This window comes from Leptodactylus fuscus, chromosome 7 (assembly GCF_031893055.1).
Source record: "Leptodactylus fuscus isolate aLepFus1 chromosome 7, aLepFus1.hap2, whole genome shotgun sequence".
NCBI lineage: Eukaryota > Metazoa > Chordata > Amphibia > Anura > Leptodactylidae > Leptodactylus > Leptodactylus fuscus.
This window is the reverse complement of record NC_134271.1, coordinates 50464553-50483295: the sequence shown is the minus strand read 5'-3', so window position 1 is coordinate 50483295 and position 18743 is coordinate 50464553. Positions and strand designations below refer to the sequence as shown.

Sequence of the window (18743 nt, the reverse complement as noted above, 5' to 3'; positions counted from 1 at the left end):
GTACTGTAAAATCCTGAGTGACAGCCTCCTTCCCTCTGCCAGGACATTAAACATGGGTCGTGGCTGGGTCTTCCAGCAGGACAATGACCCAAAACAAACAGCCAAGGCAACAAAGGAGTGGCTCAAAAAGAAGCACATTAAGGTCATGGAATGTCCTAGCCAGTCACCAGACCTTAATCCCATAGGAAACTTAAAGGGGTATTCCCCATGTACATAACTATTTTTAAAATTGTAGATATATACTTTTTGCAAGTATAAGTAATGAAATATTTTGCAGAGTTTTAAAGATTTTCTCTAAATATCTTGTGGTTGCAGTCTTGTGGGCTTGATCGGTTGCCATTGGATACGACCATGAAATGCAAGCTCTTTCTAAAGTCAGAGAATCAGCCATGATTTCCTTATTGCGGCCGGGATATCTTCTGATACATGTAGTGCCCCTACATGATAACCCAGCTACAATAAGAAAATCATGGCTGAGTTTTTGACAAGTCCCAGACCATATAAAGTTTCTGCATTGGTTGTCGTATCCGTTGGCAACCAATCGAGACAACAGACTCTCACCACTAAAAAAGTTAGAGAAAATCTTTAACCCCTTCCCGACATGCGCCGTAATAGTACGGCGCATGTCGGGTCTGTAACTATGGCGACCGTCCGGGAGCCGGGCGGCCGCCATAGCCGCCGGGTGTCTACTGCTTTAAGCAGTAGACAACCGGCTCTAATGCCTCCGATCGGTCCCCGGATTAACCCCTCCGGCGCCGCGGTCAAAGGCCGGAGGCGCCATTTTCCCGGGGGCGCATGGGCGCCGCCATTTTGGCAGGGATCGCCGGCTCCTGGAGCATGCTCCAGGGCTGACGTCCCGTTGCCATGACAGCCGGGAGCCTTGTACAGGCTCCCAGGCTTGTCTGCAAATCCTCTCTTTTGCAGGCTGGTCTATGCAGCCTGCAAAAGAAAGGATGCTTTTTTGCAATGCATTGCAATGCATTAGCATTGTAATGCATTGCATTAGTGATCAGACCCCCTGGGGTTCAACACCCCTAGGGGGTCTAATAAATGCAAAAAATAAAAATAAAAAAAAAAGTTAAAAAAAAATAAATTTTTTTTTAAAAAGAATTAAAAGTTCAAATCACCCCCCTTTCCCTAGAACACATATAAAAGTAGTTAAAAACTGTGAAACACATACATGTTAGGTATCCCCGCGTCCGAAATCGCCCGCTCTACAAATCTATAAAAATATTTTTCCTGTTCGGTAAACGCCGTAGCGGGAAAAATAGTCGAAAGTGCCAAACCGCCGTTTTTTCACTGTTTTGATTCTGATAAAAGTTTGAATAAAAAGTGATCAAAGCAATAACATTTCCCGAAAATGGTAGAACTAAAAAGTACACCCGGCCCCGCAAAAAAGACGCCCTATGCATCCCCGTACACTTACGTATAAAAAAGTTACGGCCGTCGGAATATGGCGACTTTTAGAAAAAAAAATTTTTAACACAGTTTTGGAATTTTTTTTAGGGGTCAAAATGTAAATAAAACCATATAAATTTGGTATCCCTGGAACCGTACCGAAACACAGAATATAGGGGACATGTCATTTTGGCTGCACAGTGAACCCCGTAAAACCAAAGCCCGTAAGAAAGTCGCAGAAATGCATTTTTTCTTCAAATCCACCCCATTCTGAATTTTTTCCTGCTTCCCAGTACATTATATGGAATAATTAATGGTAGCATCATGAAGAAAAATTTGTCCCGCAAAAATTAAGACCTCATATGGCTCTGGGAGCGGAGAAATAAAAAAGTTATGGGATTTAGAAGGAGGGGAGTCAAAAACGAAAAACGAAAATCAAAAAATGCCATCGGCGGGAAGGGGTTAAAACTCTTCAGAATTTTGAACTACTTATATTTGCAAAAATGTTTAACTTTTAATTATTTGTCAAATATAGAAATGATTATGTTCATGGGAATACCCCTTTAAGGAGAAAGCTGAAGCTCCAAGTTGCCAAGTGACAGCCTCAAAATCTTAATGATTTAGGGATGATCTGCAAAGAGGAGGGGACCAAAATTCCTCCTGAGATGTGCGCAAATCTCATCACCAACTATAAAACACATCTGACTGCTGTGCTTGCCAACGAGGGTTTTGCCTCCAAGTATTAAGTCTTGTTTGTCAGAGGGATCAAATACTTATTTCTTTATGCAAAATGTAAATAGGTTTATAAAATTTATAAAAGTTTCTGTATTTTATTTTTGATATTCTATCGCTCACTCTTAAAATTAACCTACCCTTAAAATTATAGACTGTTCATGTCCTTGTCAGTGGGCAAACTTACAAAATCTGCAAGGGACTTATTTCTTTCACTGTATGTCTGAGGTGAGATAAGCTCTTTAAAGAATCTTTTATTCTACTGTAGTATCTCATATTCTGGACGGCTCAGTTATGAGGGCTTACCTAGTATTTCACGTATAAGTGCAAACACCTTTTGCTCCTTTATATAGATATTCTTCATTCTTGAGATATCAGTAGGAGGAGGAGGCTGGTATATGTTACTATCTCTGTGAGTTTCCAGCAAAAGATTTGGATCGCCTGTGGGAATATAAATTATTGATATTAGTAAAATGTACATATACATGCGAATGAGGCAGTTGGAGGCGGGCCTTCAGACCTGGGAGCACTACCAAGTACGATGGGCCATAACAGTGGGATGATCAACTCTCATAGCATGACACAGACAGGAGATGGTAGGGTTCTTGGTGACAAAAGCAGTCTTGGTGAAGGCCTGCCCCAGTGCTCCAACTGCCTCATTTACAAGTCTTTAAAGTTGTTTTTCTCGAAATCTACAAAAGTGACAAACATAATAAAGATATGTTGTCTATCACTGTAATGTGCTCTGTAAAACGGTGGAGGCAGTGGAATATTCTTGTAGATGGTAGACTTCTTTTAACATATTTTTTATTTCTGTTAAAGAGGATCTTTCACATCCTCTGGCACCCACGCTATTGTATACCGCCGGAAAGCTGAGTGTGCCCTGAATTCAGCACTGTCAGCTTTAACAATGTGCACCCCAGTGCAAGAGATATCGGTGCTGTTCATTTAGGCGCAGATATCTCCCCACTGCCAGAAGGGTGGACCCTAATTCTCAGCATCATCACAGTAAGGAATGCACCCCCAACAGTGCTCTTCCATAGCATTGTACTGACAGAACGGGCGTTCCTTATCACCCAGTGATGACACTGAGCATTAAGGCCCACCCTTCTGATGGTGAAGGGATATTGGTGCCGAAATTAATGGCACTGATATCTTCGGCACCCGAGCGTCAACCATCAAAGCTGACAGTGCACTGAATTCAGCGCGCACTCAGCTTTCCAGCAGTATATAGACCCGTGGGTGCAAGAGGAGATGAAAGGTCCTCTTTAAATGCATCAATTTGTACACAAAAACATTATAAAAATTAACCTGCTTAATGGGTACATTATGATACCTGGCATACAAGGAATAAAAAAGTTTTTTTTTTTGCAGATTGGGTTTTTTACTTTTTTTACCTGTTTTGCGATGCCCACATCCCTTTCATGGCGAGGTGTGGGTCAGATTTATTAGAACTTATGCTGTCCTAGGAAATATAAAAACTGGCAGAGATATGAAGATTGTCTTTCACACATCAAAATTGCCTATCATTTGCATACTTTTTTTTTTTTTTTTATTAAAACTGCCGGAAAAATCATAGAGTTTTACAGTAAGGGCAAACTTTCTGTCTAAAGCGCTGCAGAAAGAACCACGGAACGATGCTGCCGCGGTTTTTCCCACAGCGCTTTTTTTTGCAGCGGGACATCCCGTGGGGATTTAGCCTTAAAGAGATTTTTCTAAATTGTCTACTGAGGCACAAATAGTGTCTAAAAACATAATAAACTAGCACAAGGTATGTCCCTCCCTTGGGTATTTCTTGGTACCTGCTGTGGATAGTTTGTCATTGATGGTAGTTTCTTCCTCATCTTCTGGCTCCACTCTCTTTAAAACGAGAGCAAAAAATGCTGCAAAACCTAGTACCTGTAACATATAGGGAGATAAAAGATAATCACAGCAAAGTATGTGCCTACTATCTCCTTCCAGTTTGTACTAACTATTTAAAGGGGTATTTCCATCTCAAGGATCCTATGTATACTGGTAGCTTATGTAAAGGGAAGACTTTTCATAAATATATTGCTTTAGAAATGCTGCTATGTGAACTTATTCCTCCAATTGTTTACACAGCATTACCATAACCACAGACCTGTGAGATAAGACAAGTGACCTCATTCACTGCTCTGCTGGCATAACAATCAGTTCAGCTAATTGCAGTTTGCTGATAAAGCCCTGTCTGTTATCGCTATATGTAAACACACAGATAACACTGAGTCCCTTCTCTACCAGCATGTGCATATTATCTGATCTGCATAAGTGTCCCATTCAGCAAAGGGGGAATACAGGAAGTGAGAAGAAGAGACAATGGGCACACTGCTGAAACAGTCAGATAGGAAAACCCCTTTAAGCAGGACTTTTCTGCCATACCTTTAAAGGTTGTGTGATAAATAGACTCTCAAAAAATGAGATTGCCATTGAAATAAGCCATTTGATGGAACTGTCCTTGCCATAATGCAAGCCATACAACATAGTGAAGAATCCAGATACACCACTAGTTGCTAGTACAAGGAACCATCCAATGAAAACAAACCACCAGGGCAACCCTTTGGCTGTATTTTTCTTCTTCTCCTCTGAAAGACTCCCAATAGAAGAACATCTGGAGAACATTAAGACAAACGATGAAATTGGTTACCTAAGGTTATAACAGATAATTACATGACTATTATATCCTTCATTCTGGTTCTAAAAGTAATATAGACAATTCAGATTCAGATACCCTATATTGCACAATCCTTCAATGACCACTATGAGGTCAGAATCTGAAAAATTTGTGTTAACTGGACAGTCATGCTATTTTTTCAGTCTCAAATAATTTAATATGTCTGGGAATTATAAATTGCATCATCCATCCATCCATCCAATATTGCTTGCACCATAGCGATAGATAAGGGTGCATGAATCTGGACCTTACATTTCACTTGTAGATCCAGAAGAATAGCATTGGTTCTCCAAGACTTCCTTCATGTTCTGGACCTGTGAAACAGCCTGGATGTAACTTTGAGGATTCTGAAACTGAAGAGGACCAAGTAGCTCCAGCTTCCTCTCTATGTGCTGCAACTGCAGGTAAAGGTAACGGTTGTGATCTCCTCTGGGATATCTCTCTCCATGTCCCTTTTCTGGAGTGGGGCTCCTCATTTCATCTAAAAAAGGGCACAGGTGCACTATCTGAGATCATATTACAAGCTTACATAAAGCACAAGAGGGTGACTAAGAGCGTCAAAGAACCTCCTTAGCAAAATTTGGAATTACCCATCCTCATGTTGTGGACAAAAAACAGAAATGAAGCAACAAAAACAGTACCATACCATACCTACTTTTACTTCAACAGCAGTCAAGGGAGGGATATTAGCACCATATATAATAGCAACTGTACATAGGAGAACACATCTGTACAACACTATAAAAAGTGTTAGCACTATCAATGGTCATTTGGACATCTTTGCTAAGGAGATCTCTGAAGAATCTCAACAGCATACCTTGTAAATCTACAGAGCCCAAGCTGAGGGTCAATGATCGTTCCTTCTTCTTACTGTTATCATAAAACTCTTGACCAATTCTGTTCTGCCTCAGGATGATATCTTCTACTACTGATAAAAGTTTATTGATATCCGCTGACTTCCCAACATCTATACTCGGTAACAGGGTCTTCTGGGCTTTGAAGAGAGAGTTGGCAATTCTTCTGATGTCCTATAATGCAAAAAGATAAATGCAAGTGTCTTTGCGCCATCTGCCATGTACATTCCCATGGCTTTTTGGTCTGCCTGTTTCAGTTTCAAAATAACATACATCTGATGGGTCCCAATATAGTCAATGGGGTCCACCGGTCTTTGTATTTAGCCAGTTTAGTGGTTCACTTGTCTGTTGTTCTGGTCCACTAATGGACTAGAAGAATGGACAGGTGCCACCAGTATGAACGTAGTGTTAATACTATATTGCATACAACAAGCTGCAGGAAATGGTGTGTAGACAGGAGGGGCCCTGAGCTTGGAGTTCAGCAGCACAGTGGAGGTCAAGATGTAGACAACTTCTATTCAGTTACTTTTCAGCTATGTTCCTCCTATAGCTCTTCTTTTGCTTTTACATTTGTCTTAAGCAGCTCAGAGCCAGTGGTATATAGATAATAGAAGAAGTGTAAAGAGTGTGCAGACAGTAGCGAGAGCAATCCAGGACACTGTCATTCCTGCTCTCTACATGATGTGAACAGGGCTTTACTGTCAAGCTGAGTTAAATTCTAGACACCTGTGAATAGAAAAGAAGTGGGGAGGGGGTCGCAGAGCACTGAATGTTTGTCCTGAGCGAAGTTAGGCCTAGCCACAGCTCTGAGTGTTCACCTATTAAGGAGCTGCTATACTGTATCTGTAGACGTCAACCTATTATACTATTGAATTAGTAACCCAATAATAAAATAATAAATCATAGGAAAATATTAGTTGTACAGTTGATGCTGAAGACCTTGGGGCACTCTAGTATATCATAATCTACCAATAAACAGAATATTTTACTGCACTGCCAAACAAACACTGTTTTGTAATGGATGCCAATATAGAAATGACTGTACCTTCAAGATGGCATCTGGAGTAAGAGCTGAGCCTGAAACAATTGGTGATGAAGTCTTCTTTTCTGTGTCAGATGTACAATCTTTTCCTGCTTTTTCTGATGACTCTGTTGTTGGTTTAGGTCGGACATTTCTGAAGATCTGAACTATTAAGAGGTTGATGGGGAACATCAATAGGGAACTCTCAAATCCAATCATCACTTCCTGCCATGTGAATTCAATCTTACCTGGGACACAGATAATAATTCATGAATACAGAATGATACTGAATGGATGGTAATCGTGCAATAACGGTGTTGCTCTGCACCAAAAAACTACTTTCCTGCAATGATTGACAGTGTCAGGCAGTGCACATGTCAGCCACAAAGAGAGGAAAATCCTGGAGACTCCCTTTAAAGGGATTGTCCAGGATTAGAAAGCCTTGACTATTAGCCAGGGGTGGATATAGACAGATAAGATAAGATAAGATAATCCTTTAATAGTCCCACAATGGGGAAATTTCAGTGATACAGTTTCATAGATGGTACAGTAGTATATAACAAGAGAGAAACACATACAAGCTCATGGCAGATAGAGAAATCCTAGGAGCAACTAAAAAGGAAAGAAACACATACACACTGCAGGATCATTTAGTTTAGATTTAGTTTAGTTGAGGGCCCCTATAAAAGAACAGCTATGGGCCCTTTGTTTCTCAACATATGGTAGTATCTCAACATAGAGCACCCCTGTTCTGTTTCTATAAGAGTCCACAATCCAGCTTAGACTAGGTTCAGACTTACGCTGGGCTCTCCATAGTTCTTGTTTGCCGGGGGGCCGAAACGAAGAAGAGTCCATCTGCTAAAACAGCAGTTACCCAAAGACCCCATTAACTATAATGGTATCTTCTGGATGTCCATCGGAAACTGGCAGAGAAAAAAGTCCTCTGTGCAGGACTCTTATCTCCACCAAGACTCCGCCAAGACTTTGATGCAGATGTGAACCTAGCCTTAGACATTTAACTGCAATAGACAATAATAGACAGCAGTAAACTACTATTACATTAATAGGGCTCCCTGACCTACTGGGCTACTTCTGGTACATCTAGCATCTAAAATTGGTGCAATAGATAGGCATGTTATTCATTATTTATTGCAGTATTTTTAGTAGACCTGCATCAATTATTTATTCTGTCTTTGAAGATGGGCACAGAAGGAAACAGCATAAAAGTTATTTTGTGCTATAATTTTAGCAAAACATAGATTTTAAATACTTTGTAACATTCTGAAGAGCACAGTCCATAAAGTGCCACAAATTGTAAAATACATGAGTAATAGTGCCACACAAATGAGAATGGCAAAATTCATTAATTTTCTGATTTACTGGTGTAAGTCATAGCTGAATGGTGTGACGTGAATGGTTTTGAAGCCTCTTGAAAATTGGTGTGTGTATAGAAGTGTACATAATATTAAGGCTAAGGCCCCACATTGCGTACCAAAGCAAAAAAAGAACTGCGGGAAAAACTGCAGCGGAAATATATGTTGTGGTTCTTCCCACAGCACTTTGCACAGAAAGTATGCAGAGGTTTCCTCTGTGGATTTTCTGCTTCAATTACACCTATAGGGAAAGTGCTGGCATTTCCGTAGTTATAACTGACATGCAGCGATTTCCAAAACCACAATGGTTTTGGAAATCACAGCGTGTCTGCTCTGCATATTTTCCTGCAAATTGTGGATAGGATTTGCTAGAATCTCATCCACTTTGCTGTGACTGTTAAATGCTGGGTTTTTCTCCCTACCTAAGGGCTAGTTGACATGGGGATTCCGCGTGTGCACATCCTGTCGTGGCTTTCCGCTCCGGATTAGGTCCAAATGAATGGGCCTAGTCCAGAGGGTGCTGTCGCGAGGTGGATGCCGCGGCTGCCCCCTCTTGCCCCGTGTGAACTAGCCTTAAGACCAGTTCAAGATGTGTCTGTTTTAATAAATTTCCCCCAAAGTATACTAATATAGGAGCTTAAAAACAGACATTGGGGTGAATTCATTAACACTGATGCATTGTTTGGAAAGTTTTAGCCTCTTAATACTTCTGGCACACAATATGAGGTCCCATAAGGCAGAATTAAACTACACCAATTGGAGACTGGCATAGATTTAAGGTATAACTACCAGGCTGAGGTGTCCTGCCGTGCCTTCATCTCCTCCTCACTCTGCCTACTTTTCTTAAGAGCAGTGAACAGGTTGGTAAGAGCAGAAAACAGACGTGACTAAAGTAGTAAATATCCCATTATGCAGCAAGAGAATTTGCCAATGTATGCACATTTAGCCAAAACATGACTGCTGTAGTGACATTCATTACCCAAGTCCATTTTCTGTTCAGTAGGGTCTGTGGGCACCCCCCAGAACATAATACTGGTGAGCATGGTGCACAGCAGCAATGAGAAGCAGCAGGATACTCTTTGTACTCGAGTAAATGGGCTTCTGGGAGAGCGACTGAATACAGAGTACCAGATATGTCCATCTCGGAATCCTTTGGAAGTCTTCATGAAAAATATATTGCTAAAAGAGAGTGACAAAGTTCAAGAGGATTAAATGTATTTTTAACATCATGTCAGTTGGTTAACAGTTATCAATTGTATATAGAAATAGTATTTCTAATATGTTTAATCATAAACATTCCATTTCTGTCTTCTAGACATTTTTCGAGGTGCACAAGTTCTCTGGAGTGCACCACTGCAAACATCTAGATTCATTCCCAATATGCAGTTTCAAGCATGCCCTGTGCACAAGGACAAAGATTTCTGATGTAAGTACTTAAGAAGTGTGCTATAACATGTATGCTAAAGCTAAATCCTTGATTATAACATTTATCTTCTCTTCCCAGTGTATGGTGGAACTTGAAGGTAGCACATGCGCAGTGCGCTTGGACACATCCTGGACTGACATCAGGCTAGATGATGCACATCTTCCACTGACCAGGGGGGGCGAACAAGATGACTTGATGGGCATGTTTAGTGGTGATGCGGCTATGCTCGGGGATTGAAGACAATGTCTCCTGGGCTCCATGAACATCATTATTACGCGCATTCCAGGGGCTCATCAACATTTCAAAGGTACGGTTGGACAGTTCTGTAGTAGTGGTTTACAATGGCTGAGTGGGTGATAAATTCCCTTTAGGATGAGTAAAGCTGCAGTTCATCTTATGTTTTTTTCTGACACAATTACACTACACCGCCAACTGTGTGCAGGTACATCACACCTTGACACTGGCACGCTATATGTACATAAACCCTGTGAACTATAAAGTATTGCAGAATATTTTGAAACTATATAAATACGCCCTATTATTATATTCCTATTAAAAACTGTGGAAAAATTAAAACATACTAGGAGGAATTAAAACATATTATGATCTAGTAAATCTTTAGTTCTTTTTACAAGTATCTGATGTCCAATGTTACCTAAACTGCTTCATATCCTCTTCTGTAGCGACACTGAATTCCTTATCTAACACACAATCTCCAACTTCGATGGAAAGCCAGGAGTTACAAAGGAAGTACCACCTCTGATCCACTTCAACATCATGCACCAACACTCTGTTCACATACCTGTAATGACAAGAACCATTAGGGCTTGTTCACACGGGAAGGGGGGGCGGATTTTGACCATATTTTGACTCGGGGAGCCAAGTCAAAATATGGTCAAAACCTGCCTGCCACGATGTCGCAGTCGCGGCTTCCCCCACCCCGGAGTCGGCTGAAATGAATGGGCCGACGCCGGAGGTTGTGGCTGACAGGTGTAAGCCGCGGCTCAGTGAGCCGTGGAATGTGCCTGAAGTAAGGGCAGCTCGCTTCTTTTTTTCCGCTACTGGGAGTTGCCGATAGCGGAAAAAAGAACACTAGTGGTCTCCATAGACCACCATTGTAAAGGGGCGGATTATGACATGGATTCCGCTGTCAAAATCCAAGCCTTTGGCCCCATGTGAACTAGCCCTTATTCAGGAAGCAGCACTGCATTGAAATGAAAGCTGAAATGAACTATTGCATCCGGGATTATTAAAATGATAGATTGTTTACATTTGTTCGGCACATCACTATTTATGTGAACAAAAACTTGTTATGTTTCATGGTGGAAAAACCCAAGGAAGGCTGTTGATGTTAAGCCCTAGACTTGTGCATTATACAACCTAGAACAATGGTTCTGGTTTCACATGAAAGCTGAGTTTTCAGATAATGAAGGGTATGCCAAATGTATCCAAAATGTTTCATTTATCTGATAAGAGGCAAAAAGAGTGTTCTTTTGGCCGGCATTGGGGCTTGCACAACCCCTTTTATTCCATACATAGGTATACAGTAAAATAAGAACACTGAGTAGTATACATTTTTGTTTCAATGGGAGTGTATGGGTGAGGTTTCCCACTGTCTGCCTATACAGTGAACTGTCTCACAGTCTTCAGAGCCATATCCTTGGGAGTATCGCTCTATGCATAATTCCGACAGTGGCTCTAAACATGATGTAAACAGAGCTGTGCATGCTCAATTGCCTTGGCCAAACATGTCTGTATTTTCTATGGAAAATAAGAAAATTGTCAGACATCTGTCAGCTGCTTATCCCTCATAAGATAAAAAGAATAGGATATGTAAAAATACAACATGCCTGAACCTTCTTTCCCTCAACATCTACCAATGGGGATTTAGGACACCGAATACATATTACCTCATCCCATCATGAATATCGGATGTGTATAAGCATCGTCATTCAAAATTAATTCTTACCATGAAGGTTTCTCTCCAGAGTTGTCATGCCAAAGTCTTATACCCTGTACTTCTCCAAGAGGCAGTAAAGTTGTCAACAAGAAAACATCACAGCCTCCACGCTCAAAGACAGTCCCATCTGGATCATACAAGTGGTGAGGTTCACTCTCTCCATCAGAGCCATAGAGTGTTAAAGTTACCTATAGAACAGAGCTTCAATTACTTCAAAAGAATGCAGAGTTTCTTCAATACTGAAAATAAGAAGCGGAGGAGAACCATAACTTATATTAATATAACTGGGAAGATCATTGGAAACTATTTTTGATGATTTACTCCAAGTGGTTTTGGAACTAAAGTTTTTGACTATTAGGTTAAAAGGATCTATTGCCCTCCTAACTTACCTTAGATGTGGTTGCAGCTCCTCTTCGATGGCCAGTGAAAACAGTCACAAGATAGCGATACTGAGCAAATGGGTCATTATCTTCAAGTGATATGATCTTGACCTAATTCAGAACAATGTGGTTTATTTTTGGTTTATTGGAATTTATTTGCATCTACAAATTTAGATGTTATAGCTAAGGGCTCGTTCACATCTGCGCCCGGTCTCTGTTCTGCAGGTTTCCGTTCCCTGCACAAAACAGAGGCAGGAGACGGAAACCTGCAGGACTCCTTCATATCCATTCATTTGAATGGGTTTGAAAGATGTCTGGCCGTGAGCGCCGGTGAGCGTTTTATGCTCTCCGCTGCGAAGCCGTTTTTTTAAAATCTGACACAGAGTCGAACATGCAGTACTCTGTGTCCGTTTCAAAAAACCGGTGTCGCGGCGAAGAGCATTAAATGCTCACCACCGCTCACGGCCGGACTGATCTGACAGGTTTCCGTCTTCTGCATGCAGAAGACGGAAACCACAGAACGGAGACCCGAACGCTAGTGTGAACCTAGCGTCATACAAGATTTTAGCTTCCTTGATAGTACTTACAACTACCAACCTTGGCATTGTCCTGCATATCTTTTCTCCTGGCCCAAATCAACACCAACACATAGACAAGAGCAATACATGCAACTGTGGTCACCACCACTGGGTTGTCTACAAATGTAGCAAACAGCTCAATTGTTCTGCTCACATCCACAGCATTTGGCATGACGATAAATGAGCTTCCGAAGAAGGTTAAATGGGAGCAAAGACACTGGATACTATGGGGAGTAGTCTTTGGACCCACCTAGAATAACATAATATCGGAGTGAATGCTTGATATCACAATATAGTTATTGTTTTGTCTGATTTATTAATTATTATTATTATTATTATTATTTATTTATATAGCACCATTAATTCCATGGTGCTTTACATTTGGGGGTTACATACAATACACAGAATATACAGGTAGATACAATGCTAACAATGACCGACTGGCACAGTGGGGTAGAGGGCCCTGCCCGCGAGGGCTTACAATCTATGAGGGAAGGGGGGTAGAGACAGAAGGAGAGGGGGAGACTGTACAGATGGCGGTGCGGTGATAGTGTTATTGGAGGTTGTAGGCCTTCCTGAATAGGTGAGTCTTCAGGGCCTTCTTGAAGCCGGTGATTGTGGGGGTCAGTCTTATGTGTCTTGGTAAGGAGTTCCAGAGTATGGGGGATGCACGGGAGAAATCTTGGAGACGGTTGTGTGAGGAGCGGATGAGAGCAGAGCGGAGTAGGAGGTCATTGGAGGATCTGAGGTTACGTGTGGGCAGGTAGCGGGAGATTAGGTCAGAGATATATGGAGGGGACAGGTTGTGGATGGCTTTGTATGTTAGCGTTAGTAGCTTGAACTCAATTCGCTGGGCTATAGGTAGCCAGTGGAGGGACTGGCAGAGGGGAGCAGCCGATGAGGATCGGGGGGTGAGGTGGATTAAGCGAGCAGCGCAGTTTAAGATGGACTGGAGGGGGGCGAGGGTGTTTGCTGGGAGTCCATGGAGAAGGGTGTTGCAGTAGTCTAGGCGGGAAATTATGAGGGCCTGGACGAGCATCTTGGTAGTTTCCTGGGTGAGGAAGGGGCGAATTCGGTGGATGTTCTTGAGCTGGAGGCGGCAGGAGGTGTTGAGGGCTTGAATATGTGGCTTGAAGGATAGGTCAGAGTCCAGGGTTACCCCAAGGCATCGGGCCTGTGGGACAGGGGTAATTGTGGTTCCATTAACTTTGATAGATGGGTCAGGTGGAGGGGCCATACAGGATGGGCTGAAGATGATAAACTCTGTTTTCTCCATGTTGAGTTTGAGAAAGCGGGAGGAGAGGAAGGAGGCTACGGCTGCTAAACAATCTGGAACTCTGGCCAGCAGGGAGGTAATGTCTGGTCCAGAGATGTATATTTGGGTGTCATCGGCGTAGCAGTGGTACTGAAAGCCATGAGATTCTATGAGTTGGCCCAGGCCAAGGGTGTAGATGGAGAACAGGAGGGGTCCTAGGACGGAGCCCTGGGGGACACCTACAGAGAGAGGGCATGGTGAGGAGGTGGCGTGCGAGTGGGAAACGCTGAATGTGCGGTCGGTGAGGTATGAGGAGATCCAGGAATGGGCCAGGTCTGAGATACCAAGGGATGAGAGAATTTCTAACAGGAGGGAGTGGTCAACTGTGTCAAAGGCAGAGGAGAGGTCGAGGAGGAGGAGGACAGAGTAATGGCGCTTGGCTTTGGCGGTTAGCAGGTCGTTAGTGACTTTTGTTAGGGCAGTTTCAGTGGAGTGCCGGGGTCTGAAGCCTGACTGTAGTCTGTCAAAGAGCAGGTTGGATGAGAAATAGGAGGAGAGTTCGGAGTGGACATGCTGCTCAAGAAGTTTTGAGGCGTACGGGAGCAGAGAGATGGGACGATAGTTGGTAGGAGAGGAGGGGTCGAGGGACGGTTTCTTAAGTACAGGAGTGACAGTGGCGTGTTTGAAGGCTGAGGGGAAGGATCCATTGGTTAGGGATAGATTGAAAAGATGGGTTAGGGCTGGAGTAATGACTTCAGCGAGTTTGGGGATGAGGTGTGACTGGATCGGGTCGAGCACGCAGGAGGTGAGGTGGGATTTGGAGATTAGGGAGGAGAGTTTTTCATTAGTGATAGTGGGGAAACAGGTCAGGGATGAGGAGCAGTAAGTAGTTGGGTAGAGGGGTTGTCGGGGGAGTAGGGTGAGACCGTCTCTGATGGTGTCAATTTTAGTTTTAAAGTAAGCGGCAAAGTCGTCAGCTGAGATAAGTGATGTCGGAGGGGGGGTGGGAGGACGGAGAAGGGAGTTGAAGGTGGAGAAGAGCTGTTTGGGGTTGCGAGAGAGTGCAGATATGAGTGTGGTGAAGTAGACCTGCTTTGCAGAGGTGAGTGCGTTCTTAAATGAGAGAGCTGCTTCTTTGTACCTGAGGAAATCCTCCTGGGAGTGGCTTTTCTTCCAGAGGCGCTCTGCAACCCACGAAGCACGTCTCAGTTTTTTAGTCAGGTCAGTGTGCCAGGGTTGTCTATTGATCGGTTGGGCTCTGGTGTATGTGTAGGGGGCCACAGAATCAAGGGCTGAGGTAATGGTGTTATTATAGAAGGCAGCAGCGGCATCTGTGTCCTGGAGTGAGGAGATGTCAGCGAGTGGTAGGAGAGAGTCTGAGCGGATGCAGGTGTCAAGGCGGTTGAGGTTCCTGTGGGGGCGTGTTGGTTTAGAGGTTGGGGTGTCTATTGGAGAGGAGAGGGCAGAGAATGTCAGCAGGTTGTGGTCAGAGAGCGTGGATGGAGAGTTAGAGAGGTTGCATATGGAGCAGAGGCGGGTGAATATTAGGTCTAGTGTGCCCCCTTTTATGTGGGTGGCAGGGGAGGACCATTGGGAGAGACCAAAGGAGGCGGTGAGGGATAGGAGACTGGAGGCGGAAGGGTGGTCTGTGTTAATGGGGATGTTGAAGTCACCCATGATGATGGTGGGGGTGTCTGTGGATAGGAAGTGTGTAAGCCAGGTGGTGAAGTGGTCGATAAAGGCAGCGGTAGGTCCCGGCGGTCGATATATGACGGCCAGTTGGAGGTTGGAGGGTGAGTAGATACGAACAGCGTGCACTTCAAAGGATGGGGAGGTGAGGGCAGGTAGCGCCTGGATAGGGGCAAATGAGCACTTGTCTGACAGGAGGACGCCTACACCTTCACCAAGTTTGTTGTTGGGGCGGGGGGTATGTGAGAAGTGCAGACCTCCATAGGAGAGGGCGGCGGGGGAGGCTGTGTCTGAGGGGGTCAGCCATGTTTCTGTGAGACAGAGAAATGTAAGTTTATTAAGAATAAAAAGGTCATGGATGTAGGCAAGTTTATTACATACGGAGCGGGCATTCCATAGTGCACCAGGGAGGGCAGGGGTAGGGGTAGGAGTGAGTGTGATTGGTTTGAGATTTCGGAGGTTCCGTGTGCTAGCGCCAGGTGTGGGGATTTGCTGGGGAGGTCCAGGATTAGGAGATATGTCAGCAGAAGTAAGGAGGAGTAGGGAGAGTGACAGCAGGTGTAGGTAGGAGAGGCTGCGGGGGGGTTGTATGTGTCTGGGGCGGAAAGCCTACAGGTTTGTGAGGAGCTGTGCAGAGAAAGTTATATGGTGGGGTAGGAGAGAGGGAGAGATGAGGATTTCTTTACTGACCAGGCTGGTTTGGGGTGGAAAAGTGTTTTTTACAAGGAGTGGGAGAACAACAGTGATTAAAGTGAGAAACATTTCTGTTAGACAGGTGAGCAGTTTACAGCAGTTAGATTGTGTTACCTTCTGTTCCCTTCTGGTTCAATTCTGGTATAATTCTGAAGTCTACACTGTACATATACAGCATACAACACTTGTTTATTTGACTAAATGATATCTACTCACATGACAGCCGGTATTATTCCATTCCTGATTTGTCTCATCCCAGAACACACACTGAGAAGTGAAACAAGTGACCGATACGGATATAGAATTTATACTGAGAACATCTTCCGAGACCTCTGCTGTTAAAGTCAAGTAGTAGCTACCTTCCCCAAATAGCTCCTCAGGGTTTATTACCCAGGAATACACTTTATCTTGGAGAGAAATGTTATAGTAAATAGTAATGTACATTAAATATTAGTATATAGTAATAGGTTATGAGATTACGTTCAGTATGTTATATGTCATGGTACAATGAAGGTCAAGATTTTTAAAGAACACTTGATACTATATACTGGTTTTGGTGCAGATTATAATACATTTCAATATCAAGGAGCGGAGGCATATTTTTCAAGAGATGAAAGCGTGTTCGTCTCCTTACTAGTTAATGTCTTAAAGAAGTTTTCTAGAACTTTTCTAGCATACTGATAACATATACTTAGTGTAGGTCATCAACTAATATTGACCTATCAATATCAGATTAGTGAGGGTCAGATACCCCAAACCCCCACCAATTGGTCTCTTGAATACAAAGCACATTACATAAAAGTTGTTCTTTGTATTGCAGATCAATCCCATTCACTTGAATAAGACGGAGCTGCAAACACGCCAGGTGACAGATGAATGTGACATCATAGCCTGTGAAATGGAAGTAGTTGCAACTTTTTTAAACAGCTGACCGGACCCCCGCCAATAGGATATTGATGACCCACCCTAAGGATAGGTTGTCAACATCAAACTCCCGGAAAACCCTTTAAACTAATATCTTTTTGAGAAGGAGAGATCCTCAAGTATGACAAGTAGAGATGAGCGAGTACTATTCAAAACTCCCGTTTCGAATAGCACGCATCCATAGGAATGAATGGCCACTTCCATTCATTCCTATGGGTGCGTGCTATTCAAAACGGCCATTTCGAATAGTACTCGCTCATCTCTAATGACAAGCTTAGCATAGCACTAAAGGAGAAAGAAAAATACCATCCTAAGATCATAGTATAGTATGCTGTATAAAGAGTTAAAAAATTGCAGAGTTTAAAAGATTGTCTCTAACTATTTTAGTGGTGATAATCTTTTGTTTTGATAGTTTGCCAAAGGATACGACCATGAATGCAGGAACATTTTATGGTCTGCCACTTGTCAGAAACCCAGCCGTGATTTCATTTCACATGCCATTGAACTCAATGGATAACTACATTTTACACATGTATTTTTACACGTGTAAAATGTACAGAATACACGGAGCGTAACTCCGTGTGAAGGGGCCCTAAGGGTGGGTTCACAAAAGTCTCCACTTTTAGGTTTCTGTCTTATGCCCAAGAAATTGTACAGGAGACGGAAACCAGCAGTCACTTTTGAAACCCATTTATTTGAATGGGTTTGCAAAGTGTTCGCTCGCGAGCATTTTGTGGTCTTCACGGCGAAACCGTATTTTTTTTCTTTTTTTTTTCTTTTCTTTAAACCGGACACAAAGTCGGACTTGAAGGACTTTGTGTGTAGTTGAAAAAAAACAGTTTCACAGTTTCACAAAACACTCACAGGCGCTCACGGGCGAACAGTGACTGCACGGTTTCCGTCTCCTGTCGGCAGGATGTACAGGATATTAAATCTTACCTCCAGGATATTGTTTATTTGGCAGATAAGTGTATAGATCATAATTTGTTTCATTGGGATGATATCCATATCCCATGTAAAGTATGAAAGGTATCTCTTCACTGGGTTCTAAATGGATGACAAGCGGATAGCGGGGTGATGTTACGTTTACTAGGAGAGATGATACATTAGCCAGGAACAAAGTGCTTTTCTCTCCATCAGCAATGGAATCCCTGGGTAACATTATCTGTAGGAAAGGAAATTAAGATGTTTGTGAAATGTAATAATGCACTAAAAGTAAAAAAAAAAGTCTTAGAGAACATGAAAGTTAAGCTGAAACCCCTGTAGAGGTGCAACTTGAAGCTTTTGGGGCCAAGTGCAAAACCTATAACAGGGCCATATTTATAATGTATGTCTTTATATGTGGTAGAGGCAAATTTGAGCCCCAACAGCCACCAGGGCCAGGCTAGCCCTGCTTTCCCTAGAGGTGCACCCCAGAACCCATTGTACCATGACCAGAATATACTTGCTATACTGTCTAAACTTGCAGACATAAGGTGAGACCCCAAAATTCGCAGTCTGTGTGGAGATGTATAGAAGTAGCATAAACTATTCTAAGTCATCCTAACTGTGTCAGCGTTACCTTCAGATAATGAACGCAGAATAGAAAACTTTTTTACCTCTATGTATTCTGTGAGATCCTTTACAGGGATAACAGATCCATTCATGTTGGTCAGGCTCAGCCCCCCCACCGCTCCACTAATGTCAAGTGTGTTACTAGAAGAAAATGGATTCACTGAAAAGCTCACCATCTGGAATAGAGAGGTCATGTCATAATGGATGTATATAA

At 42.9% G+C, this 18743-nt stretch overlaps 1 protein-coding gene across 1 annotated transcript in view; it reads right to left on the bottom strand.

The window, feature by feature from the left end:
- The window catches only part of LOC142213314 (polycystin-1-like protein 2), a 64072-nt gene that overhangs the window by 16800 nt on the left and 28529 nt on the right, over window positions 1-18743 (bottom strand). The window contains exons 22-35 of the mRNA XM_075281631.1: window positions 18574-18705; window positions 17915-18140; window positions 16268-16458; window positions 12434-12664; window positions 11846-11947; window positions 11466-11644; window positions 10152-10298; window positions 9050-9249; window positions 6722-6945; window positions 5640-5850; window positions 5075-5303; window positions 4531-4759; window positions 3933-4029; window positions 2437-2571 (exon numbers count right to left, since the gene is read on the bottom strand). Of these exons, the coding sequence (XP_075137732.1) occupies window positions 2437-2571; window positions 3933-4029; window positions 4531-4759; window positions 5075-5303; window positions 5640-5850; window positions 6722-6945; window positions 9050-9249; window positions 10152-10298; window positions 11466-11644; window positions 11846-11947; window positions 12434-12664; window positions 16268-16458; window positions 17915-18140; window positions 18574-18705 (2533 nt within the window). The remainder of the gene's footprint in view (window positions 1-2436; window positions 2572-3932; window positions 4030-4530; window positions 4760-5074; window positions 5304-5639; window positions 5851-6721; window positions 6946-9049; window positions 9250-10151; window positions 10299-11465; window positions 11645-11845; window positions 11948-12433; window positions 12665-16267; window positions 16459-17914; window positions 18141-18573; window positions 18706-18743) is intronic.